The 27566-nt window shown below is 37.6% G+C and overlaps 1 protein-coding gene across 1 annotated transcript; it reads left to right on the forward strand.

Annotated features, from left to right (window-relative positions):
• Positions 1-26824, forward strand: LOC112056851 (sodium- and chloride-dependent GABA transporter 1). Its single transcript, XM_024097334.2, has 13 exons — positions 1-218; positions 6630-6863; positions 14315-14403; positions 14764-14946; positions 15539-15640; positions 16270-16441; positions 17423-17613; positions 18551-18731; positions 20822-20946; positions 21426-21670; positions 21991-22194; positions 22672-22839; positions 23489-26824. The coding sequence occupies exons 2-13, from the start codon at positions 6799-6801 to the stop codon at positions 23579-23581; spliced, it is 1818 nt and encodes a 605-aa protein (XP_023953102.1). The 5' UTR covers positions 1-218; positions 6630-6798; the 3' UTR covers positions 23582-26824.
• The last annotated feature ends 742 nt before the right edge of the window (positions 26825-27566 follow it).

Genomic DNA, 27566 nt, shown 5'->3' on the forward strand with positions numbered 1-27566 from the left:
GGGTCGACATCACATCGGCGTATCGTTGTGGTCGCAATGCGAAGCTATCGTGGCACATTCGCGACCAAGCATGAGGCGGGAGAGCACGCATTTGACAGCGCCGCCATATTGAAACGAGTGACGTTTGCGTTCGGATACTTTGTGCGTAGTGTATGACAATGTGTGTGTGCGTGTGTATTGTATAGTGTATATTTGTGCTGGTGTGTGTGCGGGTTTTCGTAAGTAACTTTTATTATACTACTTGCCCGCAAGTTTTTCAAAAACCCTGTGGAAGTCATGGATTTTTGGGATTAAAAAGTTGTTTATTTATTGCTCAATAACCTCTTCTATTTACCAGTGATAGTCGTATTCAAATGGGTTCAGCCTTTCCAGAGATTAGCCTGGACAAACAGACCGATATATCGCCAAATATTTATAGAGGAAGAGGCTTGCAACCCTTCAATAAATACCGTTTGTTTCTAACCATTGTGATGGGCAAGATTGCTGGCAAAAGAAGAGTAGGAAGAATGAAGGAGTCCTGGGGCTTAGCCATCATAAACGCTTCGAAAACTAACAAAATTTATAGAAATGACAGATCCGATCGACTACTTGATCACATGACATGTCGATAGTGAATGTCATTCCCATAGTTTTCAAAGTGTTTGTAGATACAGAATCGACGTGCAATTCCTAAGGCCCCAGTACTTCTTCCTTCTTCCTACTCCTCTTATGCCAGCAATCTTGCCCATCATAATGGTATAAAACAAACGGTATACGTAATATAGGGGAATGGACTGGCATAAAGACAATCGGAGATTTTTTCCGCTTAGCCATAGACAAGGAGAAGTTTAGAAAGCTGACCTCCAACCTTTAGTAATGGAGATGCACTTTAAGAAGAAGAATCAAAACTATAAATATAATGGAAGTGTCTGCCTTTGATCTCAAAATAACTATTTTCTCAAGTGCTTATTCTGATACTCAAACACATCAAAGATTCTTGGAAGTTTGTCTGTCTGTTTGTCCGGCCTAATCTCTGGTAAAACTGATTTAAATGGGACTTTCACTGGTTAATAAATAAGATTATTGAGCAACATATACTTTTTAGTCCGGAAAAATGTATAGGTCATTGGATATCTGATTTCCTGAGTGAGCGATCATTTCGAGTTGTCGTGGATGGCATCTCATCTGATCAAATGGCAATTAATGCCGGTGTTCCTCAGGGATCTGTTCTCTCTGCTACACTTTTCCTGCTGCATATAAATGATCTGCTTAAACCCGGTATATTTGGGTATGCAGATGATAGCACTGTAACAGAGAGATATATGTCCAGTCCCCGTGCTAGTGGGGTTGAGGTCCATGAACAACGAGAGGCTTTGGTGCAACGCATTAATTTAACCTTAAATGAGGTGTCTGAATGGGGAGATGCCAATTTGGTTAAGTTTAATGCGGAAAAAACTCAGGCATGTTTGTTCACTGCCAAAAGGAGCCCCTTCCATCTGACTCCTACTTTCCGGAATATGTCTGTAGGAATATCTGATAGCTTAGAGCTTCTTGGCGTAACCATATCGTCCAAACTCAACTTCGGACAGTTCATTGAATCTAAGGCAAAAACTGCAGGCAAAAAACTTGGCATCCTTAATAAAGTGAAACGGTACTTCACACCAGAACAGCTTCTATCGTTATATCAAGCTCAAGTTCGATCGTGTATGGAGTACTGCTCCCACTTGTGGGATGGCTCCGCCAAATACCAGCTTGCTGCTTTAGATTCAGTGGATAAACGCGCTAGAAGACTCATTGGCAATGAGGCTTTAACTGACTGTAAGCTTCAAAGCTTAGAGCATCGCCGAAAGGTTGCCTGCCTATCGGTGTTCTACAAGATATATTTCGGGGAGTGCGCTCAGGAACTGTTCGATCTTGTGCCACCTTCGTCGTTTTACCACAGGACTGCTAGGCATCGCAGAGATCTGCACCGCTACGTTGTCGAAATCCCTCGGGCGCGTACCAAGCGGTTTAGTTCCTCATTCCTTATACGCACTGCAAAGATGTGGAATGCTCTCCCAGCTTCAGTTTTCCCCACCACCTACAACATGGGTATTTTCAAGTCAAGAGTGAATAGGCATCTTCTAGGCAAGCGCGTTCCACCATAGGCTGCATCATCGCTTACCATCAGGCATGATTGCAGCTAAGCGCTTGCTTATTCAAAATAAAAAAAAAAAAAAAAAAAAGGTGTTTTTTACCGCTAGTATAATAGATATACGTAATAATAGGTAGGTATATGTAAGTTGAATTATAGGCACATTTTTCTGTGTCAGCGACGTAAAGTAAAAATGTCAATATAAAACAATTGGCACTTCTACCTTACTTACGTCAAATGGTGGAACAATTTATATGTAGGTGCCAGGATAACGGTTATAAGAGGTTGATTTATACCTCCAGGATAAAGAGCCCGGAATATCAAATCAATAGAAACTGTTAGGAGGTTGAATAATAACATTGACCTCTCGCACTTGGCCCGTTTTTATTTATTTTAATTTAACGAAAAGTGTTAAGCATACTCAACCTTGAAATACCAGAATAACAAAAAATCTTAGGAGATTTTATATAATGACATCTTCAAAATGTCAATCAATTAATTTATTTATTTGCAGATATTATATTGTCGTACGCTAATGACGTTGCTACGGTTAATAGTGGCATCTCTTACCGTACTTCGATAAAATCCGAAAATGTGTAACTTCGCATAGTTCAACTAACAGGTCGCTTGCTACCTACCTGTTGAACGAATTGGCATTTTGTCAAAACAATGAACAAAATGCAACTAGTGTCACTAAGTTAGAGGTCCCCAAACTATTTTACGAGTAATTTGCTGAGCACTTCTATTTGGTTTGGGTGATTCCCTGCTTCATCATCATTACATTAGCCAATAAACATCCCCTGTCCCAAGTCTTTTCTCCATACAAAAGGCCAATATTCTATACACCTTTTAGAGGGACTTCCCAATACCACGGCCCCCGTATGTCATTGCATATGTCCTTTGTCTCTACAAAAAATTTTGCTACTCAAACGACATACATGTACATTTAAACTATGCGCCCGTTCCGCCAGTAGTTCGCTCTAAAGCTTGGCCTTTGAATTTGGTAGTCATTTTACTAAAGGTACGAACCAGGTTCAGCAGTTCTTGAAAATAGCAGTGCTCTAAAGGGACCGATTATTTTATCACTGACAGGTATATTGCAGCCAATTATAGACCTGATGTAGTCTAGCTAGTTGATCGGTCGGTGCGTCGTGCAATAACTATTGATATTACTGTTCTACGTGACGATAATCTGGTTAAAGCTGAAAAGGAAAAAGTATCAAAATACTTGGACCTTGCTCACGAGATTACCGGCTTGTGAATTGTTGAGCCAAATGTTATTTATTGTTCTGAAAAGCTTTGACCAACACTTTAAAAAGCTTTCGCTTGACTGTTTTATCAAGGGTCGAATAACAGAAGACACTGAGGTCTCTCAATTTAGAGCTGACCACCGTTTACTTGGACCTTCAAATGTCCCGCAATGGTTGGATATTTTATACATATATTAATAGTGTTGTGTATTATATATTGTTACTTGGATGATTGAGCGTCTATACCCTTAAAACCTGTAACTTTTGAAAGCAACCACAGTTCAAACTCCGTGACTGGCTTTGTCTTTGACTTAGCTGTGGTAGGAGGATAGGCTGATAAACTTACAGCCTTTATGAGTAGGTTTATGAGTAGGTATAATAGCTCAACTGTGTGAGTTTCAAATTCATGTCTATCTTTCTATTTTCTTCTTCTTTCCTGGGCCTTTTCCGCACTTGGCCACTAAGGGTTGGTCGTTGTACGTCAACCCATTTGGTGCTGGTCCCCACTGGTGTCACTCCAGCCAACCGAGCTCGCTCCAGAAGCTTAGCAGGCCGCCCAGGTCGCCGAACGCCTCTTGGACTGTTGCTGGGGATCTAATGTGTGCTGCATGTTGTTCGTATACATCTATCTAATCTAAACATAACATGTATCGGTGTATCTTCTTCCTCTATCTATAGAGGAACTATAGATAGAGAGATATACGTAGAGACCTCCCAGTACGATGCCGAGTAGAAACCGTTAGATGTATATATTATAAACTTGTAAGGTACCACCTCCAAGTAAGTCCGCTTTCATACTAGACTGCATCGTCACTTAACATCAGAGTGCCTAGTGGCAGTTTTCATAATGTGAAGGTGGCATAACGTAATCGCGAAATTCTAAGGAGTTGAAACAGCAGCCAGACATAGGTCTGCTGGTGGGAGGCTTCGGCCGTGGCTAGTTACCACCCTACCGGCAAAGATGTACCGCCAAGCGATTTAGCATTCCGGTACGATGCCGTGTAGAAACCGAAAGGGGTGTGGATTGACTTCCTACTCCAAACAAGTTAGCCCGCCACCATCTTAGATTACACCATCACTTACCATCCGGTGAGATTGTGGTCGAGGGCTAACTTGTAAGAATAATAAAAAAAAAAACCATCTAGTGGCATTACTGCATAGCTGTTTCAATTCCTTAGAAATTCGTGTTTACTGGTTCGCAGTCAAGGGCTAACTTGTCATTGAAGAAAACAAAGAGAGATAAGAGAAGAATTCGAATCTCACACCGTCGAATTTTCGTCTCTCCTACAGAGATTACGTGCTAGCACCAATGGCATCCTAAGGGTATTGTCTGCTAGGCCCGACTGCCCAATTCTAGGCCATTGTGTGGAAGTAGCTATAGGGCGTACTTGATTGTTGTTTTTAAATATTATCAAAAAAAAAAAAATTCCAATGTTACTAACTGTACTAATTCAATTTAATAAGTAAGATGGAAATGTCACCTACTAATATACTAACAATATATGGATTTGTAATTCTGAAATAAAATAAATTATTATTATTATTATTATTATTAAAACATCCTTGAATAGCATTCTATTAACGAAACATTCCAATAACTAAGCTGATACTATAATGGGGGGTCGTGACAAGAATTTATATGTTTCGGAACTGGGGTGCCAGTGTAAACATTTCCTGAGTCGCGAGGGTACGGTCGGCTCCCAACTTGTCTGCTACATCGACGGTTATTATTCAATTGGTTAGCTGGTTACCTAGTCGTACGTACCGTTTATAGCATTCAACGAAACTATTTTGGTTGACATATTTATTTATTTAAGAGCCGTGATAGCTCAGTGGATGCAGAGGTGTAAGTTTTGACGGCCTCCGCGACGCAGTGGTATGCGTGGTGGATTTAGTGACGGAGGTCCTGGGTTCGATCACCGGCTGGGCCGATTGAGGTTTTCTTAATTGGTCCAGGTCTAGCTGGTGGGAGGCTTCGGCCGTGGCTAGTGGCCCTACCGACAAAGACGTACCGCCAAGCGTTTTAGCGTTCCGGTGCGATGTCGTGTAGAAACCGAAAGGGGTGTGGATTTTTCATCCTCCTCCTCACAAGTTAGTCCGTTTCCATCTTAGATTACATTATCAGGTGAGATTGTGGTCAAGGGCTAACTTGTAAAGAATAAAAAAAAAGAATAAAAAAAGGTGTATCTGAACAACGCGCAGCACACATTGGATCCCCAGCAACACTCCAGGAGGCGTTCGGCGACCTGGGGGTCTGCTAGGCTTCTGGAGCGAGCTCGGTTGGCTGGAGTGACTCCAGCGAAGGGACCTACGTACAATGGCCAATCCTTAGTGGCCAAGTGCGGAAAAGGCCCAGGAAAAGAAGAAGAAGAAGAAGAGCCCAGTGGATATGACCTCTCCACATACCCGGCCGTAGAATGCCAGTTTTGCCTGCCACTATTTTTTACAAGTTCTTGACTACAATCTCACCTGTAAGTGATGATGCAGTCTAAGATGGAAGCGGGCTAACTTGTTAGGAGGAGGATGAAAATCTACACCCCTTTTGGTGTCTACACGGCATCGTGCCGGAACGCTAAATCGCTTGACGGTACGTCTTTGTTGGTTGTGGGTGTGGGTTGAATCCGGTCCGGGGCATGGATTGTGCATTTTATGAATATAAATATCATGTGTCTCAAACGGTGAAGGAAATACATCGTGAGGAAACCTGCATACCAGAGATTTTTCTTAATTCTCTGCGTGTGTGAAGTCTGCCAATCCGCATTGGGCCAGCGTGGTGGACTAGCCCCTTTCATTCTGAGAGGAGACTCGAGCTCAGACACTTTCTATTTATATCTATTGATGGTACAGTGTATTATCAATAGATGTAAACAGAAAGTGTATTTAGGGTTTTGTAGTGTATCAGATACACTATAAAACCACAAAAAATGCAACACAATGATAATTTTATACTATAGATAGGTTACGTGACTACAAAATCACCGCAAAAAGTGATCCTAATTTAGTTACACCAGTTGAGCGCACACATGCACAATTTTGTCTTTATTTCCATTATATATTTATGTATATACAGTTTTTACACTTCCTGAACACACAACTCGACATTGTAGACGATATTTAGGTATTAGTTGTTTAAATAACGTTTGTTGTTTAAGCGATTAAAAGAAATTAAGTCAATTTTCCACATTTGCCCACCTCAGTTTTGATGGCCTATCTCTAGTATAAAATATCATTGATACAAAAGTTGAAATAAATTAATTTTGTTGCAGATATTTCTTGAAACAACAATACAACATAGAAGTAATACACATCTAGTCTGCGTACTTCTAGAAAAAATGTTAATACAGTTCCCTTGACTGATACATCGTTAGCCGGTGAGGGAAACAAGAGACATTGGAGTTAGAAGAGAGAGAAGAGAGTTAGCAAGAGTAAAGAGAGATGGACACCAAAAATGAATGCCGCGGTGAAGACATCGAACTGCAAGCAGCTAGCAGCAAGCCCAGGTGAGATTATAAGTGATTTATAACTAGCGGGCTCCTGTTGTTTTCTGGAAATCCCGCGGAAACTATGGATTTTTCTGGGATAAAAATAGCATATGATCTGCTCTAAAATCCAATTTATCTCTATGTCAAATTTCATCCGAATCGGTTTAATGGCTTAGCAATAAAAAGGTATCAATTGGTCGGTTAGGGTAAGTCCAGGATAGATGCCCCACTTTTCGAAAATGCTAAATAACTCGGAATTTTATAATCTTAGAGCATTGCGTTCTTTGGGAGATATTAAATATATTTCTTAATGTTCTATATTATCTGAATCGTTCTGATATAGACTGTGTAGATTTTGTGTAAATTGCAATTTTTTGGACCTCTAAAAAATGGGATAGACGCCTACTGTGGCGGATAGATGACTTAGCATGAAAAAACTTCTGAGGATAGGTACCCTTAGTGGCGATTGGCGATTTAGTTTAAACATTGTACTTGGTTTGTTCTGAAATCAAACAACTATATTATTATAATCAGTCTTTATGGTGTTTTATATAACTTTCATTTTCATTTCTTGGCCATCTTGGTTAAAGTTATGCTTTAGCTGTAGCTTTTTAATAAACTGGTATGCTAACTGACGTATTGCTGTTCGATCCAGCGGAAATCCAGCTTCTCCTCATTTGAATGTAAGAGCCACGAGTCGTTTTTAATAGCAGCGTTTTACCTGAAATAAAACGCATATTAAAATACTTACCTAACTGGAAGCTTTTATATTGAGAGTAGCATTTCCGTTTCCGTCGATTTTATACCAGTTTTCGTACTTTTATTGACGTCAGGTTTGGCTTTGTGGCGCCACCTGGCGGTGTCGGGCTCGGGAAGTTTCGTAAATCGCTGAGCGCGACTCTAGCTCATTGGCTCAATATATCACCAGGCAGGAATTACTCAAAGCTTCCAGTTAGGTAAGTATTTTAATATGCGTTTTATTTCAGGTAAAACGCTGCTATTAAAATATTGACCTAACTGGAAGCTTTTATATTGAGAGCCTGTTTGTTTTCGCCTGGTGACGCCACATATTAGATTATGTATCTATTATATTATTACGCCAATGTGATTAAAATAAAACTTTTTTGTAACCAATAACACTTGTTTATTTCTAAATCAATTAACCTTCTTTACAAATAATAATGAATAATAAAAAACTCAAAATCGTTATTACATAATATTAAATGCGAAATCAAATCAATATAGTCATTGATATTAACAATCGTTAATTTATTGAATTGAACAATTGAGTTACACTTTCTAAGTTATTACTTTCCATCACTTCACGTCTATAATAATTTTTAAAAGTATTTGCTGATTGCCAATTTCCACGAGCCAATATTTCATCGAGGGAATGATTTTCCCACCAACTTTTGGATGCAACTGCCGATCGAATACTACCAGGAGTAGCAGATATGCCGGCTTCTTTAAATAACGTTTTTATCCAACCTGCTATAACCGTAGGCGAGGCAGGTTTAGCTAAACCTCTTATTGTTACAAACAAATTCTTGGTTTTTGCTGCATTACGTCTATCATTCAACAACGTAATAGATTTATTAATCCAAAAAAGAGGGTTAAGGTTATTATTATTTTTATTTACTAGTAATTTCCAGCCAGATTGTCTATAATCACTCCTATCAGTTTTTGAACCGAACTGTGGCCAAAATATAATATAATCATCAGATTTTATACAATGCTTATCATCAACTCTAAGTAATGTTAGATCATGTACACGTCTTCCTGAACATAACAGTAATATAACAGCAGTATGACGAGATACTTGAAATTGATTTTTTAAATCTACTGAATAATTAACTAAGTAAGAAGTTAAATCACTAACATTCCAGACCGGGGGTTTGGAAATCTTTGGATTTTTTAATGCAATGGCTTTTAGGATATGCTTTACAAGAGCGTGGCTGCTTAAGAGACTTGAAGTTTCAGCGTTACATAAAGTTGACACTACTGATTTATGTAACAGGATTGTATTATAAGATAATTTGTGATTTAAGTGTAAATCTGCCAAAAATTGTGCCAACTCTGAACCAGTGGGGTGAATAGTATTAATATTTTTACTTCTAGACCATAAGCACCAACGTTTCCACGCTGATTCATAAGTTTTTAGAGTAGATTTTCGCCAGGAATTTTTAAGCAATGATAACTGTTTAGAATTCCAAGTTTCTGTCGCCTCTGACCACCCCCACATTTCCAGACTTCGAGAACTATCTCCTCGACTTTTGGAGGTGCAAGGCCTGTTGAAGTGTCGATGAGAAACTTCTTTAGATGCCTTAGAGTTATAGGTGCTGCAAGCGCTCGGGATCTGAGATCCGCCCGCCAAAAGACTTTCTCCCACCGGGGTACTACTATCAAAAATATTCCCATCGCCTGGTTCAGGTGAGACAAGACTCTCGGGATTAGAAATGGTGGCGGGAATACCCATGCAAGTTGGAAGTTCCACGGGATGCTGAATGCATCGTAAAAAAGAGCTTGGGGGTCCATCATGTCTCGCGTTACATAATTCTGGACTACATGAGCCTTCTCTGAAGCGAAAAGGTCGATTACCGGGGTACCCCACTTCGCAAACACTTTTTCTACGCAAACTGGGCGTAAGTGCCACTCCGGCGGGTGGAGATGACGTGATAAGTGATCTGCATGACCGTTGTATTTGCCGGGTATATATTGTATTCTGTAGTGAATTTGATGTTGATCTAGTAACTCTAGAACTCTGAATGTTATATTCAATAGAGGTAACGACTTCGTCCCCCCTTCCCTCCGTAAATGAGCGACAGCTGTCTTGTTGTCGCATTGAATTAAGATGGAACTGTTGTGTATGTGATGAGCTTGATTCTGGAGGGCATGTAGTATGGCCAACATTTCTTTCTGATTGGAATGTAGTGCCTGTTCCTCTTGAGACCATGAACCCCATAGAGCCTGATTGTTCAGTAGTGCTCCCCAGGCGTGGTCTGAGGCATCTGTTACTAAAAAATTTTTTGCCATAGGGTAATGAAGTGGAGTAGGCAGTCGACAATTCTGAGTCCACCAAACTAGTTCTTCGATTACCTTCAACGGTAACGGGTAATTTTTTGATGATGGATCCGGAATTGTGTTTTTGAACAGCAACAGGTATCGATGATTCAATCGTCCTCGTGGAACCACAAAGCTCGCAAAATTTAGAAGACCTACTATTTTTTGTAGCTTTTTTAGAGTGGATCTTCTTTCTTTTAACACGTGATTTATGTTTGCGATTATTACATCGGACTTTTCCTTTGGAAGAATTTTCAGATTTTCCCAGGGTTTCCATACTATTCCTAAATAAGTTATCGATTTTTGTGGCCAAAGAATCGATTTCTCGAAATTTATTTGCCAACCAAGGGTCTGTAGTAACTGTACTGTAATTTTGACATGTTCCCGAAGTGTATGTGCGCTTTGATTTGCTATGAGAAAATCGTCGAGATAAACTATTATTCTTATATTCCACCTTTCTCTTAGAACTTGTGCTACCCAATTTGTCAGCATTGAGAAAGTTTTGGGAGCCGTGTTTAGTCCGAATGGCAAGCAAGTCCACTCCAACAATTCTCCGTTGTATACAAGGCGTAGGAAGCGCCTCTGTGATTTTATTATATTTACATGAAAGTAGGCTTGTGTTATGTCTACTTTGCTTAACCAATCTTGGGATTGAAGAAAGTCTGGGATGCGGTGCATGTTTATCAAGTGGAATGGTTTTGCTATTATGTAATTGTTTAGTGCTTTGAGGTTGAATATAGGTCGTAACCGGCCGTCGGGCTTTGGCACCAGAAAAAGCGACGAAAGGAAGCTCGGTGTGCGTGGAGCTACCTTTAGGATTCCTTGTTTTCTCATTTTGTGTACTATTGCAGACATTTCTTCCGACACAGGAGTGTGAAATGATGTTTTGTTTAGGTTGGGAAAAACAAGAAGAGGTTTTTGAAAGAATGGTATGCGATAACCTTGTATTAACCTCTGTATGATTTCTGGTGCTCGCATTTTCTGCCATTGCGAAAGGTGGTGCACTAAACGACCTGCTTGAAACGAAGTCGAGTCAATCTCTCCAGTTATCTTTGGAGTTTTTGGATGCGTTGGAGCGTCCTCTGTAGCTACCCTTAGTGGGCCGCGAGCCCCGGGTCGGAAAGGATTCTTTATCCTTTGCATGATAATCGAAATTATTTTTAGTATGTTGATTTCTAGAAGCATAACCGGCACGCTGATATCCACCCCGCGAGGGTGGGTTATAATAATGATGCGTGTAAGATTGTGCATGAGCGTGAGTGCATTGTGTATGCCGTGCCGAGTGTGTTCCACGCGATGGAACATTTATTACGCCTTGCCCCCGCGAGGGGCGGCGATCTAGTTGACTATTTTTTGACTGTGCACATCCTTCCTTTTTGGGCCAAAAAGCCTTTCGGACGCCGCCAGCCTTCTCCAAGGTGGATGTGAATTTATCCGAATCAAATAAATGCGTATCTGTAGGTGGTATTTTATTCAATAATGCTTTTACTAATGGATCACGAACTTGGCACGTGATATGATCACGGCGCATCTCAATAGTTTCTGCTCTGTGGCCACAAACCATTTGTAATAAATCTGAAAAAACTTTATGAAACTCACTGTTGTGAAATAATTCCTCAATTTTCGCAGTTAACTGATCAGAATTTGTATTATTGTTTTGTCTGGCCCAAGAAAGCAAACCTTTTATTGCGTCCTGTAAAGCTAATTTTTGTTTTAAAATGCAGTATGTGATAGCTGCATATGCTTTTTCTGTATTTGCTAGATGACGTAAGGTATCATACGTTTTTACCTCTTCGTTTGATTCTAGGTCTATGAAACCTGGAGTATGATTATAATTCTTTTGAGTTTCTGCGTATCTAACCTCAGACCAAGAAGCGGTACCGAAACGTTGGACATCAAGTAACATTTTTAGGAAACTTTCTGATGTTTTCGGAACAGTAGGTTCCTTGACCTTAGTTTCTATATCAAAAGAAAAATCTAAACACTTTTCCTGTTGTTCGAATTGACACTGTGGTTCGTCAGGTATATCTCTATAAAGATCACCACTCACTTGGGAACAAATTTCTTCATAATTATGAGTATTACTTGATGTGACAATATGTTTACGTAACTCACCGATCTCTTTTGTTAGCTTGTATACGTCCTCCATCATTCGTGATTTATGAACGCGTCTGCGTCGTTTACGTCGCTGGCGGCGCGTCCGTTTTGTAGTACTATCCGAGGAAGAGCTCGAACTACTGCTGGACGAGCTACTACTATTAGAACTGCTGCGGGTTCGCTTTCTAGGAACCCCGCTTGGGCCCGCCTCTTCCACTATATTATCCATAACCTATTATTTAGGCAGTCGGAATAACACTACAAAAGAAAATATAATGTTACACTCTATAAGTACGAAAACCTTTACAAAAAGACAAAAGACAACATTTTGATAAATAAGGTAGTGATCCGAACGGACAAACCGTTAAAGTAATGATCACGTACTATTTTAGTGATTCAAACGGACCAACCGTTAAAAATTTATCACGTAGGTACTATTTAAAATTTTCTGATAATTATTAAAAATAATGATCACGTACCAATTAATGTAAAGTAGTCACTGTGAATTCGCTTCACTTTATACTTTTACTATCACTTTTTTCTTGCAATGTCGGGTACCCACTGATTGCAAGAAGTTGCTTCGACGGTAAACGAAACGCCAATGAGCTAGAGTCGCGCTCAGCGATTTACGAAACTTCCCGAGCCCGACACCGCCAGGTGGCGCCACAAAGCCAAACCTGACGTCAATAAAAGTACGAAAACTGGTATAAAATCGACGGAAACGGAAATGCTACTCTCAATATAAAAGCTTCCAGTTAGGTCAATATTTTAATGCTGGATATATATCCAGCATTAAAAACGACTTATATTATAATGAATATATTTTTTTAGCAATAATTATGCCAGATAGTAACTACAATGATATGATGCAATACAATACAAAGTAAAAGTAAATCAAATTTAAAACAACAGTACATATACAGTTATTTTGAAAATAAGATTTGCTATTAATGGCAAATCTTCGTCTTAATATTTTAGATGGTATTTCTTATATTCTAGAAATCAGATTTACGCCTTTCTCTTCCTTTTTCATGTCTTCAAATGCTGTTGGCATACTGTCTTCGGTCTAGGTTACAGTACGAAGGACAACACCCTGTTTTCTTTTATATTTACGAGGCATTTTGCTCTCCTGCAACAATACAACACTTATAATAAACAGTTGGGGATAGTTGCCCTTAGGGGCATCTATCCTAATAAAAAACGGGGCAACTATACTTTTTGTAGGGGATAGATGCCTTTATCGATAAAAACAAAAGATGAGTTTCAATTACTATAAAATCTATCAGTTTACATAGGTTAATCTTCAATGCAAGCAGACAAATAGAAAAAAAATAGACATTATAAGCGAGAGAAAAAATACACTGTTGAAAGTACTTACAAATCTTATTTTGGCGCCTTTTGTCGTCTCACCGCGGAAGATTTTTACTCACACAGACGAAGCGCATGTACTCCGGTCAAAATCCTACCGACACTAAGGTTTGCGGGGGGAGGACTCGTTACTTACAGTAAAATTTAACTCCTACAGTGCTCCTAACATAGTGAAATAAAAATCAAGTCATCTATCCCACTGGGGCATCTATCCTGGAATTACCCTATAGGACTTCATGGTAAGAAAAAATTAAGCAGTTTAGTTTAGGTCTTTAATTGAGTCATCTATAATAGTTGATAGTAGGTACCCAGGTCGTGATAGCCCAGTGGATATGACCTCTGCCTCTGATTCCGGAGGGTGTGGGTTCGAATTCGGTCTGGGGCACGCAAATTCAACTTTTCAGTTGTGTGCTTTTTAAGAAATTAAATATCACGTGTCTCAATCGGTGAAGGAAAACATCGTGAGGAAACCTGCATACCAGAGAATTTCTTAATTCTCTGAAGAAAGAAAGAAAGAAAGAAAGAAAATAAATTTATTCAAATTTAAAAGTTACAAACAGTATCCTTAACTAAAAACAGCATGTCTGTCTGTTCTGCGTGTGTGAAGTCTGCCAATCCGCATTGGGCCAGCGTGGTGGACTATTAGCCTAACCCCTCTCATTCTGAGAGGAGACTCGAGCTCAGCAGTGAGCCGTATATGGGTTGATAACGACGACGACGACGAGGTACTCAGGCAAAGATACTTACTTGTGTGTGTGTATGTTTGTTACTCCTACACGCTGCAAGTGTTGAATTAATTTGGCTGAAATTTGGATTGGAGATAGATTATGCCCTGGGTTAGCACAAAGGCTACTTGTAAATTCGTTGAATTCCTGAAAACAAGGAGAATCATGCGAAGAGATAGCAAAATAGATAAGTTATTCATTGTTTTTTTCTGTTTCTAGTGATGTAGCGACCAAAGCCGATTTACCTGAGCGAGGGTCGTGGGCAAGCAAGCTCGACTTTATCCTATCAGTCGTCGGTTTGGCCATAGGTGAGAAAAAAACATCATCATCATTAATAATTTGGGTCATATTCGGCTCAATATTAAGAACGAGCCTCGTCAGGCGCACGACGGACGACTTTACGTGCTCTCCGAGGCACGGGGTGTACCAACACCGCCTACTTCCCAACGCCAGGCAGCTATTAAGATTTTTCCTGTAAAAACAATCCCAAATAACGTATTTTTTGTTGGCCTGACCCGGGAATCGGACCTTGGACTTCATTGTCCGTAGCCGAACCAGCTAACCACGGGGCCAATGAGGCAGTTACCTCTTTATGATATGAGTAGATAACATCTTTGGTGACAATGCTTACATGGGAATACCTACTTTAACAATGTATCGTTATCCAGGTCTCGGCAATGTCTGGCGTTTCCCTTACCTCTGCTACAAGAATGGCGGTGGCGCGTTCCTCATCCCCTACTTCCTCACGCTCATCCTGGCCGGCATCCCCATGTTCTTCATGGAGCTGGCTATGGGACAGATGCTCACCATCGGCGGTTTGGGTGTATTCAAGATTGCGCCGATTTTCAAAGGTTGGTACACTTGGAAATTCAGTTAGAATAAACTTTATTACTTGATGGCATGGCTGGAATGGCGACCCTGCACTAGAAAACGCAATGTTGATCGACCCTCCATTAGGTGGACTGACGGCATCAAGCGAGTCGCAGGGATTCGCTGGATGTAGGCGTATGTCGTAAGATCATGATAATTGGAAGTCCTTATAAAAGGCCTATGTCCTGCAGTGGACGTCCATCGCCTAATTTGATGATGATGTTTTTATCTCTGCCACGCGATTGACCCGGCACCCTTACGGTGAGTTCATGGAATGCTAAGATATTTGGCTTTCATGGCGATATACTTTATAAAATAACGTTGGTTCCCTGGGAAATGACATATTAGCTCCGTGTCAACCCAGGGAGACAGAATCATGACTGGGAGTCATAGGATAAAAAAAAACTAATACTGGTAAGTGGTACAAGTATGATCTCTGACCAAGAGTTTTGACATATTTGTTCCTTTTGCTGTAGAGACTTGGACCATGTTTCTTGGTACATAAAGAAGACAAATATACAAATATTGAAGAATAACATTAGCATCTTATTTAACACACAATCTAATTTCCAGGTATCGGATACGCAGCCGCCGTGATGTCTTGCTGGATGAACGTGTACTACATTGTGATTCTTGCTTGGGCTATCTTCTATTTCTTCATGTCCATGAGATCTGGTGAGTTATTTCTCTTTTCATTAAAGTACCTAATTCCTTGTTTTTCTGCTTGTATCATCTCCTATCGGTAGTTAGTAATCATTAAGACTAATTTGACTTAGTTCACTGCTGTCCGATACAGTGATCTGGTATTCACATTGGCGTAAGTTCTTGAGCCAAGATGACAGGTTTTAGTTCGCCCTTTATATTTCCCTGGATAATAAGCTAAAGCAGGTTATATTTGGAGTTTCGCAATAAACGACCCAGATATTCGAACTTCCTCCTTTGAATAGGCTGCAGATGAACAAGATGTACTCAATACGCTGGCGTTATTACCTCTCTGTATGACAAGGCTCATCCTTTGAGACAAATAAGACCCAGCATCTGGGTATCCTAAATAAATATTAATAATGCGAATGGGGTTTTTTTGTTTGTTACACTTTCAGCGGGGATTGAACCACAACCTTATGAAGATGTATCCAGCCCCTTTATCGTTGAGCTGATGAGGTTTTTCCTATTTAACATTATCACCCGTCAACCCTCATTTTAATTAGCGTAGTGTGCCTTTCCATATCCCCTTTCTTATAAGGAGAGAGGCCTGACCTTGTACTGGACCGTTAACTTCTAATGATGACTAACTCAATCCCCAGACGTGCCCTGGCGAACATGCGACAACTACTGGAACACCAACACGTGTGTCAACCCGTACGACCGCACCAACCTGACGTGCTGGTCCGACCTGGACAAGGTCACATTCTGCACGCTCAACGGCAAGAATATCAGCAAGGCGATGTTGTCCGATCCGGTTAAGGAGTTCTGGGAGTAAGTAAACAAAAACTTTACTTGTTGTGATCTATGGGGGCTTTTACAAGAGGCCAAAAGATAGTCTAGTACTCTTGGTAAATGGTAGATCTCCGGCCGTTGAACATCTACTGCTGCATCGGCTTCTTGTATGGACTTCGAATACCCACGGTCTCTGCAAGAGGTTCCCTGCAATCCGCTTGATGTCCCCGGTGGACAGGTGAAGCACCTTGGGATCCCAGCGTCCATTGGTTTCTCAAATAACATGTCCTGACACGACCGGTGAGAGATCAGGCTTTACGTGCTCTTCGAGGCACGGGGGTGTACCAACACCGCCAAATTTCCCAACTCCAGGCTGCTATTAAGATTTTTTTTGTAAGAAAAATCCCAATAACGTATTTTTTGTTGGTCTGGCCAGGGATTCGAATCCTGGACCCCATAGCTGAACCAGCTAACCATGGGGTCTATGAGGCAGCTTATTAATGTATTGTAGGAAAAAGTAGTCTGAGGCGGATATGAAGTCGCTTGATCTTGTGTTGGCTCGTGCCGACGCTAGGTGCCGCGACTTGTTTCCATAAAAAGTAGGGAGTTAGAGAGGGGTAGCGATCGGTTGGCAGGAACCACTGGCGATATAAGGCGCTCGTCGTACCCACCGTACTACGTACGTACGCTTTAGTATGCTCGTGGCGTTCGAGCCGTCCACATTTCTTGTTGCGTATAATTCTTTGTTACTTGGGATAGGCGGGGAGAGTGACTTGAGTGGTAAAGGGGAGTGCTAGTTAACTGACAAGGCTCCTTTAACCCTACACACAACGATCACAAGTTCGTGCCTCCACTTAAGGTCATTCACTGCCATTCTAGGGTCTTATTTTGGTTACAGTTTGATTTGTTAATTAAGTTGTCCTGACAAATATTGTGAATTGTGAATACTTTTGTTCAACATTGGTTTTCTTATTTTGTAATCCACTTCTGAGTTTGCTAAATATATTGATGCATCAACAGACGCCGTGCCCTTCAAATCTCAAGCGGTATCGAGCATATTGGCAACATTCGCTGGGAGCTCGCCGGTACTCTGCTGCTGGTGTGGATCCTCTGCTACTTCTGCATCTGGAAGGGAGTCCGCTGGACCGGCAAGGTCGTCTACTTCACCGCCTTGTTCCCTTACTTCTTGCTTACCGTTTTGCTTATCAGAGGTGAGTTTCTCATTTACTTTAATAGTCACGAGTACAAGCCGATGCTACGCGGTTTTACTCGCGTAGTTGTCATTCCAGTGGGAATAAGGGAAAAAAATATAGCCTATGATACTCACAAATAACGTGGTTTTCTAGTGGTAAAAGAATATTCAAAATCGGTTCAGTAGATCCAGAGATTATCCCCCTACAATACTAAAAACTTTACCTCTTTAAAGTATATTAGTTACTAGCAGACGCATCATGATTTCACCTGCATAGTTTTCTCATTGCTATGAATATAATATATACGGAGATAAAATATAGCCTATGTTACTCCTTGATAATGATAATTACAGCTAGTTAATTAAATATTCATCATCATCGTCATCATCATCATCATCATCATCATCATCATCATCATCATCATCATCATCATCATCATCATCATCATCATCATCATCATCATCATCATCATCATCATCATCATCATCATCATCATCATCATCATCATCATCATCATCATCATCATCATCATCATCATCATCATCATCATCATCATCATCATTAACAGTCTACTGCTTTACATAGGCCTCTTGCATGGACTTCCAAACAAAACGGTCTCGAGCCGCGAGTATCCAGCGTCTCCCCGGAACCCGTTTGATGTACTCGGTCCACCTAGTGGGGGGTCGACCAAAACTTCTGCGCTTTCTGGTGCGGGTCGCCATTCCAGCACCTTGGGACCCCAACGTCCATCGGCTCTTCGAACTATGTGGCCTGCCCACTGCCACTTCAGCTTCGCGACTCGCTGAGCTATATCAATGATCTCCTCATTTCTGATTCGATCACGCAGAGAAACCCCAAGCATAGCTCGCTCCATCGCCCGCTGAGTGACTTTGAGCCTTTTTATGAGGGCCACAATTAGAAATTAAATATTACCTAATCAATTATTTATTTCCAGGTATAACTTTACCAGGTGCTATAGAAGGTATAAAGTTCTACGTGATGCCAAACATGTCCAAACTCCTGGAGTCCGAAGTATGGATCGATGCTGTGACGCAAATCTTCTTCTCCTACGGCCTTGGGTTGGGCACTCTAGTCGCACTGGGAAGTTACAACAAGTTCACTAACAATGTTTACAAGTAAGTTAGTAGGTATTTATATTATTAACATTATCAACCCATATTCGGCACACTGCTGAGCTTGAGTCTCCTCTCAGAATGAGAGGGGTTAGGGCGAAAACATGCAATGCCGTAAGCGAAAATATTTTATCGCTTACGGCATTACGAGAAAATCATGGCCGTTAGTTTAGATTCTAGTGAACCATGGACGGTACTACATGTATTCTACTTTTTTTTTTTTTTTCTTATCTTCTCCTTTCCTTCTTGGTACCGCAGTTTACGTGCATTACTTCAGGAAGGGGGTGGTCTATCACGCTTCGATATTTTCTTTCTGGCGATCCCATTCGTCTCTCACGCGTCGTCCCATACTGTATTCTACTTAACCTTGCGTTAAGACGCATCAAGAAAGAACAGAAAAGAAAGTCATGTTCCGGACCGGATTTGAATGCACACCCTCCGGAATCGGAGGCAGAGGTCATATCCACAAGGCTATTACGGCTCAACATAGTATTGCATATTAATAATTAAATTAAAATAAATGAAACTAAGCAGAAGTATATTGATTTTTTTTAATCTTGAATTTTTTAAGGACTTATTTTACAAAAAATATGTCAGCTCTATATAGTAAAAGAATTATATATTAAACTACTGAATTTGAAATCTACTTTATTAAACAAAGATCATACACCATCCTGGCTTCCCCAGACATTGGAAAAGCCATGATGGTATTAAAAAAACCTACATCTTTCCTATTTAAGTTTAAATCACTGATTAAGTCTTCTCTTTCCTGACCATTTTGAACATATTCCATCAATAAATGTTGTACATTGTCAATTGTGAGCCGTGATAGCCCAGTGGATATGACCTCTGCCTCCGATTCCGGAGGGTGTGGGTTCGAATCCGGTCCGGGGCATGCACCTCCAACTTTTCAGTTGTGTGCATTTTAAGAAATTAAAATATCACGTGTCTCAATCGGTGAAGGAAAACATCGTGAGGAAACCTGCATATCAGAGAATTACTTTAATTCTCTGCGTGTGTGAAGTCTGCCAATCCGCATTGGGCCAGCGCGGTGGACTATTGGCCTAACCCCTCTCATTCTGAGAGGAGACTCGAGCTCAGCAGTGAGCCGAATATGGGTTGATGACGACGATTGTCAATTACTCCACATATTTCGCAACATGGCGATTCCGATTTCTTCATTAAAAATGAAAATTTATTTGATGGAATGTGTCCAGATCGTAATCGATTTGCTATTTTAATTAAAAATTATAAGAAATACACATCATCTAATTGTTCACCAATAAAAGGAAAGTTAACAAAAGTTTAGTTAAAAGTTTTGATTTTGATTTTTGATTTTGATTCAACCTGACACCAGATTAATTTAATGAATCAACATTAATATTATAAATTCATATTATTTATCTTGGAAATATTAGGCGTAAAGTCCTGTCGCTAGTCAAAGACTTCTTAGGCTTTTGCCCCATTAGTGCGTTGCATACGTTTCGACGTTTCCCACACATTTTAAGCTAGCCGACGCCCCGCGATTTTAACCTCGTAGTTTCTGTTGCCGTAGGAATACGGGGATAAAATATATGACACTCGCAAATAACGTGGCTTTCTTTTGGTAAAAGAATTTTCAAAATCGTTTCGGTATCCATCCAGAGATAACACAAACTACCTACGTCACAAACTTTACCTCTTTATAATATTAGTATAGATTCGATTAGTGCGTTGCGTTACGTTGCGTCGTATTCTATATATTTTAAATAACATGCTACATTTAAGCATGTGCATGTCTGAACGGATTGAACGACGAGTGAGGAGGGCGACCAACGGATAGTGTTCCAAAAAAGATAATAATTATAAATTAATTTAGAATTTAAGAATGTAATATGTAGCATTACTTAAAAATAAAGATCTTTTTTTCTTTCTTTCTCAAACATTTATTTTGTACGTATTGTTGAGAGTGTGTGCCTTCCGAACCAGTTGTAGCCGACTCAACAAACAGTCAAACTTTACTTTTCAAAAATACTTATATTACGTCTACTTGAAATAAACGAATTTTGATTTTTGATTTTTGAATTAATTCTAAATAATTCTATTATTTTCAGAGATGCTCTAATCGTATGCTCAGTGAACTCTAGTACATCAATGTTCGCCGGATTCGTTATATTCTCGGTCGTCGGCTTCATGGCTCATGAGCAGCAGCGACCAGTAGCTGAAGTGGCGGCATCAGGTACTTTTTAACACCATTAACTAACTTTTTGAAATGATAACTTCAATGGGCGGGTAACTTTGTAACGTAACGCGGCGACTCTGTCTGGCATCCCCCTTTTCTCACGCATACAGCAGAAGGTTTAACGTTTAAGTTTTCACTTCTGTCGAGCGAGACGCACGTTTTTTTTTTCTTAATACTTTTAACTAAAAACAATTTTAGTTTTAAAATATTATTAAAAGAACTTGAATCATATAAACCCTTGACTGTATAGATCATCCTTACACGGCATTATAAAATGAGACCTTTTGACTAGATTAAAAAAAATAATTAATTATTATTAATTGTTAATTACAATTAATACACTTAAATATTACATACGATAGGTATATTATATATAACTTTAACTTTACATTTTTCGTGAGATAATTTTCTATTTTCATATGTGTATTTATTTTATTCTTTTAACTGATTTATCTAACTAATTGTATTATTTCTAGGTCCCGGTTTAGCTTTCTTGGCGTATCCTTCGGCAGTGCTTCAGTTACCTGGTGCTCCACTGTGGTCGTGTCTGTTCTTCTTCATGCTGCTACTCATAGGGTTGGACAGTCAGTTCTGTACCATGGAAGGTTTCATCACAGCTGTCATAGACGAATGGCCTAAATTATTGAGACGAAGAAAAGAAATATTCATTGCTATTACTTGTGTTATATCGTATTTGGTTGGATTGTCGTGTATTTCTGAGGTAAGATTAACCTTTAGAAATATAATGAGGGATTTTCGTTTGTTATATCCCTCAACATTATTTTATCAAATTGAAGTAAACTCTTGAGATTCTTGCTGTAGATTTTTTTAGAATTTAGATATTTTATAGTTTTACCGAAATCATATGCTTAAAATAATAAATTTATAACAAAAACAACAAAAAACAAAAGTTTCATTTTTATGAGAATTTTATTCAATAAAATTATCTACAAAAAACAAACAGGACACAGTTCATTTGCTGTTTAACGCACCTGCGTAAAATTTAATGTTCATATTGGTTTAATCTTCATATTATTCTAGGGTGGTATGTACGTCTTCCAAATTTTGGATTCATATGCGGTTTCCGGCTTCTGTCTTCTTTTCCTGATATTCTTCGAGTGCGTCTCCATATCCTGGGCATTTGGAGTGAATCGGTTCTATGACGGCATCAAGGAAATGATTGGCTACTATCCTACCATCTGGTGGAAGTTTTGCTGGGTTGGATTCACGCCGGCGATTTGTATTGTGAGTTCAAATTCCATTAATAATTTTACAAAATGTTATTATATTGGAACATCGATTTTTTACTTGATGCTGCATACTTGTATCAAAATGTCACGTATATTTGCGGTTAGCGAAAGGTTGCCTCGGCACTCAAAGCTAAGTGTCTGCACATGACTTCTTAGGATTTGACATTTTATTATATCTATCTATCTCATCTATAAGTAACCTATACTTATAACAGTCTAATTGTAAATACGTGGACAAGTAAAGGGTCCACAATCATGAAGGTTCGAACTCCATAGTTGCCATTCACTATGGTACTCACACATTTACCTATGGTAGGTGCATATGCTGACAAACTTTTGACTTTAATAAACGATTTAATACAGACACGATAATCGTTACAGAATTTAGATCAACTATCATTGTGACATTGACATAATGAAAATAGATTAAATATAGAAATATCAATATATAGTTAATTTTCTTTTTATACAGAGCGTCTTTATCTTCAATCTGGTGCAATGGAAACCGATAAAGTACATGAATTATGAGTATCCGTGGTGGTCGCACGCCTTCGGTTGGTTCACTGCACTCTCCTCTATGCTGTGCATCCCCGGGTATATGATATACTTGTGGCGAGTCACACCTGGCACCAAGCTGGAGGTAAGTTCCTCTTATTATAAACAGCGCTTCTATTGACAAACAGCATTGTATTGATGAAGTGACTTTTGGTCCAGTGCTTTCGGATAAGACCTGAGTTAAAGTTCTTCATGGAATTATGAAATAGGTAGCTAAAATTTCAATAACAATTTTCAACTTAGAGTGGGGAAGTTGGTAGTATTACACCCCTTTGTACGTTGTCATAAAATTACGTTGTCGTTGGTCTAGATCTAGATCATTAACATAATTCATCATCATTGTCAATCCATATTCGGCTCACTGCTGAGCTTGAGTATCCTCTGAGAATGAGAGGAGTTAGGCCAATAGTCCATCACGCTGGTTCAATGCGGATTAGCAGACTTCACATATGCAGAAAATTAAGAAAATTTTCTGGAATGCAGATTTCCTCACGATGTTTTCCTTCACCGTTTGAGACACGTGATATTTAATTTCTTAAAATGCACATAAACTACATAATTAATGGTTATTAATGAATTTAATATTATCATCCTAAGTCCGCCAACCCGCATTGAAGTAGCGTGGTATGTCTAAGCTCCATAGCTCCTCTTCTATAAGGCCTGGCCTGGCCTGGAGCCTGGAGGAGTGAACCGTTAAAATAGGTTATCCGTGTAACTTTCGTTTTTATTTCCAGAAATTCCACACAATAGTCCGTATTCCAGAAGACGTTCCAACTTTACGTACAAAAATGCGTGCAGAAGAACAAGCTAAACATGCATCCGCTTAAGCCATGGCCCCAACCATGGGACACCATCACATCAAGTCGATCTCATTCGGTGAGAGATACGAGAACGAGAACATTGGATTGCTGTATCGATTATGTTAGTACTTCCAAACGAAAAGTTTGTAAGAGCACAATTTTAACATTAAAACTATGTGCCATATTATCTAAATTAGGATTTATATCTATAGTTTTATCATTTACTCGATTACTTTACTAAAGGACGTTTTATTTCGTTAATTTAAATTTGGTGGTATTATTATGTTTAAGGTTTTTATTTTTAAGTTATTGTGATCAAAATGGCGTTTTAGTCTCATTAATTTTTGGGACTTTTGAGATATTTTTGGGAGCGTGGCGACGCGTTCACGTATGTTTGTGTTATGCGCTATATTTTTTTAGGATTTATGTATAATTATACTTGTATGTTGTGTGTGTGTTAATAGTTAATTGTATGTTGTCTTCCATGTAGTCAGTATTATAATGAATAGTTGTATTAATATAGTAAATCTGAGTATCTATACTAGAATTTTCATAAATTTTCTATCTATGCAATATAGATACAGGCATTGCGGAAGTTCTTGACATACCCTTGACAGTAACTGAAATTATTTTTTATCAATACTTTATCCGATATGCAAAAATAAACTTATTATTTTTTTTTTTGTAGAAATAAAAAAAAACTTAAATGTATCAATCAATAGATATTTTTATGCTTTTACAACAATAAGTTTATTTTAAACCAAATAGGCACACGCATATTGACTGCATTTACCTACTTTGCTGATGGATATTAAACTTACACATAATGAATCACTTGTTTTAACAATTTTTGTACAATAATATACAAAAAAAAAATTGCTAAATATTCCGGTGAGTGAAATCTACTTTTATAATATTATATTAACAAAAATAAAATAAAAAAAAATCTATTGTCTGCCATTGAAATTCTTGATAGATTGAATGTGAAATATTTTCGAAATGCATATTACAAATAACATAATATTATAGAATTAATGGATCTTAATCAGTATTACTAATGCTTTAAATTTAATCAATTTAGATTAGGTGTTGAAAAAGCGAGTGAATTAATAAAAATAAAATTTTTTAATATATCGTTATAAGATTTAAAGTATTTGAGAACAGCTGGTGAGCGTATTTGCTATTTTGAAAATGTATCAGGATGAAGAAAATATTACATTTTATTGATGATTGATAATGATCATTTACAACAACTTTTATAGTCTTCTGATTCATTATTTTTCTGACCCTTGTTTTAAATATTTTTTTTAAAAAGATATTAGTTATGTTTTTCTAAGTACAATCGTTTTAATATAGACTACGCGAACAAAGCATTAAGAATATTGTAAAGTCGAACTAAAGTGTCAAATAGCTACAATTTTTTTTCTATCTTGTATGATGACATTTACAATAACTATAAAAATAACTATATGTAATAAATAAATAAATGTTTATAAAATGTAATATTTTCTTAGTCATGATTTATTTTTATTAATTAATTCAGTAATATTACGTATTATGCATGTAAATATATATAGTTTGGTTGTTTTAGTCGTTCTAGTGTTACTGTTATGGATATTTTTAAGAAAGACTGATGTCTTTATTTTATTCTTTGGTTTGTAAGCTTTAATTAGATTATTTAAATCTATATTAAGTTTATTATTTTAAAGTTATTTATTTTGAGATACATATTTAATTTGTGTTCCATCCTAGCATAGGCCAAAATGTTAAATTAAAAAATTTACTTATTAAAAATGTAATCAATACGCACAATAAATATTATATTGAAAACATGTACATTGCAAAACTTAAAATGAAACTCAATTTTGTGACAACTCTTGAACGACAGTCAAATGGAACATAAAAAGACTTACACCATCTTTAAAAAAATATATAAATACCTTCATAATATATTCCATTTATATGAAGTAAAATCAATATAATATGTTTCGTAACTTAAGTAAAATTTTGAAAAATTTAACTATCAGAGAATATTTAAATTAAAATACATCAATTAGAAATCCTGACCAAATATTTTAAAAATTTTAATACAAAATCAAAGAAAATTAAAGTTTATACTGTAGTGTGTTTACCTCATAATAAATTGGCCTATTGTTTATAATATTAAAAAATATTTTTACTAACTGTATATTATCAAAATGTATATGGGACGATATATTTCTCTCTTTTCTATATCTTGGTATATTTACAATACTTAAATCAATTAATATATTATATTATACTTATAACCATATAGAGAAATGTGTGGATTTCCAAAAAACTAAGCGTGTTCAAATATTTTCTATATATATTGATGTCTATTTAAATTGTCAATTTCTAATGTGTAAAATTAAAACATATATACATTAAACGTATTAGAGAAAAAAGTAGTATAGATGATAAGAAATTAGAGAAATCCATATTTACTCAAGCTATAGGCTTTTTATTAAAATCGTTGCCAAAATTTGCTTTTAAGAAAGAAATAAACAATATAATTACCTACATGTAATCGAAATGATGTTTAATTAATTAATATTAAAATAATTTCATTGCGAAATTATTAATACATAAATATATGTTATTCCTAAATGTTAAATATTCTAGTAAAGAAATAAATAAATGTTATGTGAGGCAATTTGTATGACATTTTATTCTAACACTTCATAATTCTAAAATGAAAAACATTGAGCGACATTTTATTACACTCATGTTTTAAATTTAAACTGTATCTACTATTTATTAATGTCATCTTTTAATGCAATGTTTGATCTACATCAATTTATATAAGATCAATAACTCAATAACAACTAGATATTATTTAATGCTAAACACTAAGCACGTGCTTCCAAATATAAATTTTCAAGTAGACATTTGTTAATAGGTTTAGATTTTAAGTGACGTATCGCTTATAGGTACTTTGTATTAAAATTTAAATGTAATAATATTAAAAGATATGTATTATAGTTTTAAATTAATAAAATTTGATTCAGTTTCATCCGAAATTTACATGTTATAATTTGAATTTTATTAAGATTACATATGCATTTTCACTTCAAACAATAAATTACGTGGAAAACTGAAAAAAAAAACACAATATGTATCAAAATACAACATATCATTACATATTACGTTTTATGATTAGAAAATATTTTATGCCAAATCATTATGCCAAAGGTGACGATGTAATTTTAGATATTAAATTATTTATTTCATTAAAATATACTTAACGAATTTAAGCGTGTTTTATTTCTTTTTATAGTAGTGTAATTTAGAGTTGTTTTTGTTAAAATGCTACGCTTTCACACCTAAACCATTAAATTGGGGTAAAAAAATATTTCTGCCCAGACATATTTGTTAAGATTACGGACATCTAAAGCAGATTTGAATACGCGTTCTAATAGGTCGTGGGTTCAGTCCCCGCGCACACTGTTTTCTGAATAACCTAACGGAAACGTGGCGAACAGGAATATTCGTCAAAACTCAGTCATAATATTATACACAATATAACAAATAACAGTACAACAAATATACTTGAATACTTGAAAAAAAAATTGGTAACTCGTGGTAAGCCCTGGCTCTCCTGGGCAACATCCTTGAAGGCGTAAGTAGGTAAACATATTTGTATATGATGAAAAATTTTCTCCTGAATTACATAATATCTACTAAAGTGTTGTATGTTTAAGTATTACTTAAAACATATAGAGAACGCGGGCCACACAAAGAGCGTTTTTGTGTTCGCTACAAACAACGAAAAGCGGAAACGCGGTTACTTACGGTTGGCCTTATAAGTAGGTCCAGCATATTTTTCAGAATTATTTTTATTTAGAGTACTTACCTATCTATAGTATATGACTTACCTACCAAATCTCATCAACAATTAACGGAAAGTATCCCTTGAATTTTAATTCCCTTGAGAATGAAATGAATGAATTTGACGGCCTCCGTGGCGCAGTGATATGCGCGGTGGATTTAC

The sequence above is a fragment of the Bicyclus anynana genome, chromosome 25 (assembly GCF_947172395.1).
Source record: "Bicyclus anynana chromosome 25, ilBicAnyn1.1, whole genome shotgun sequence".
In the NCBI taxonomy this organism is placed as follows: Eukaryota; Metazoa; Arthropoda; class Insecta; order Lepidoptera; family Nymphalidae; genus Bicyclus; species Bicyclus anynana.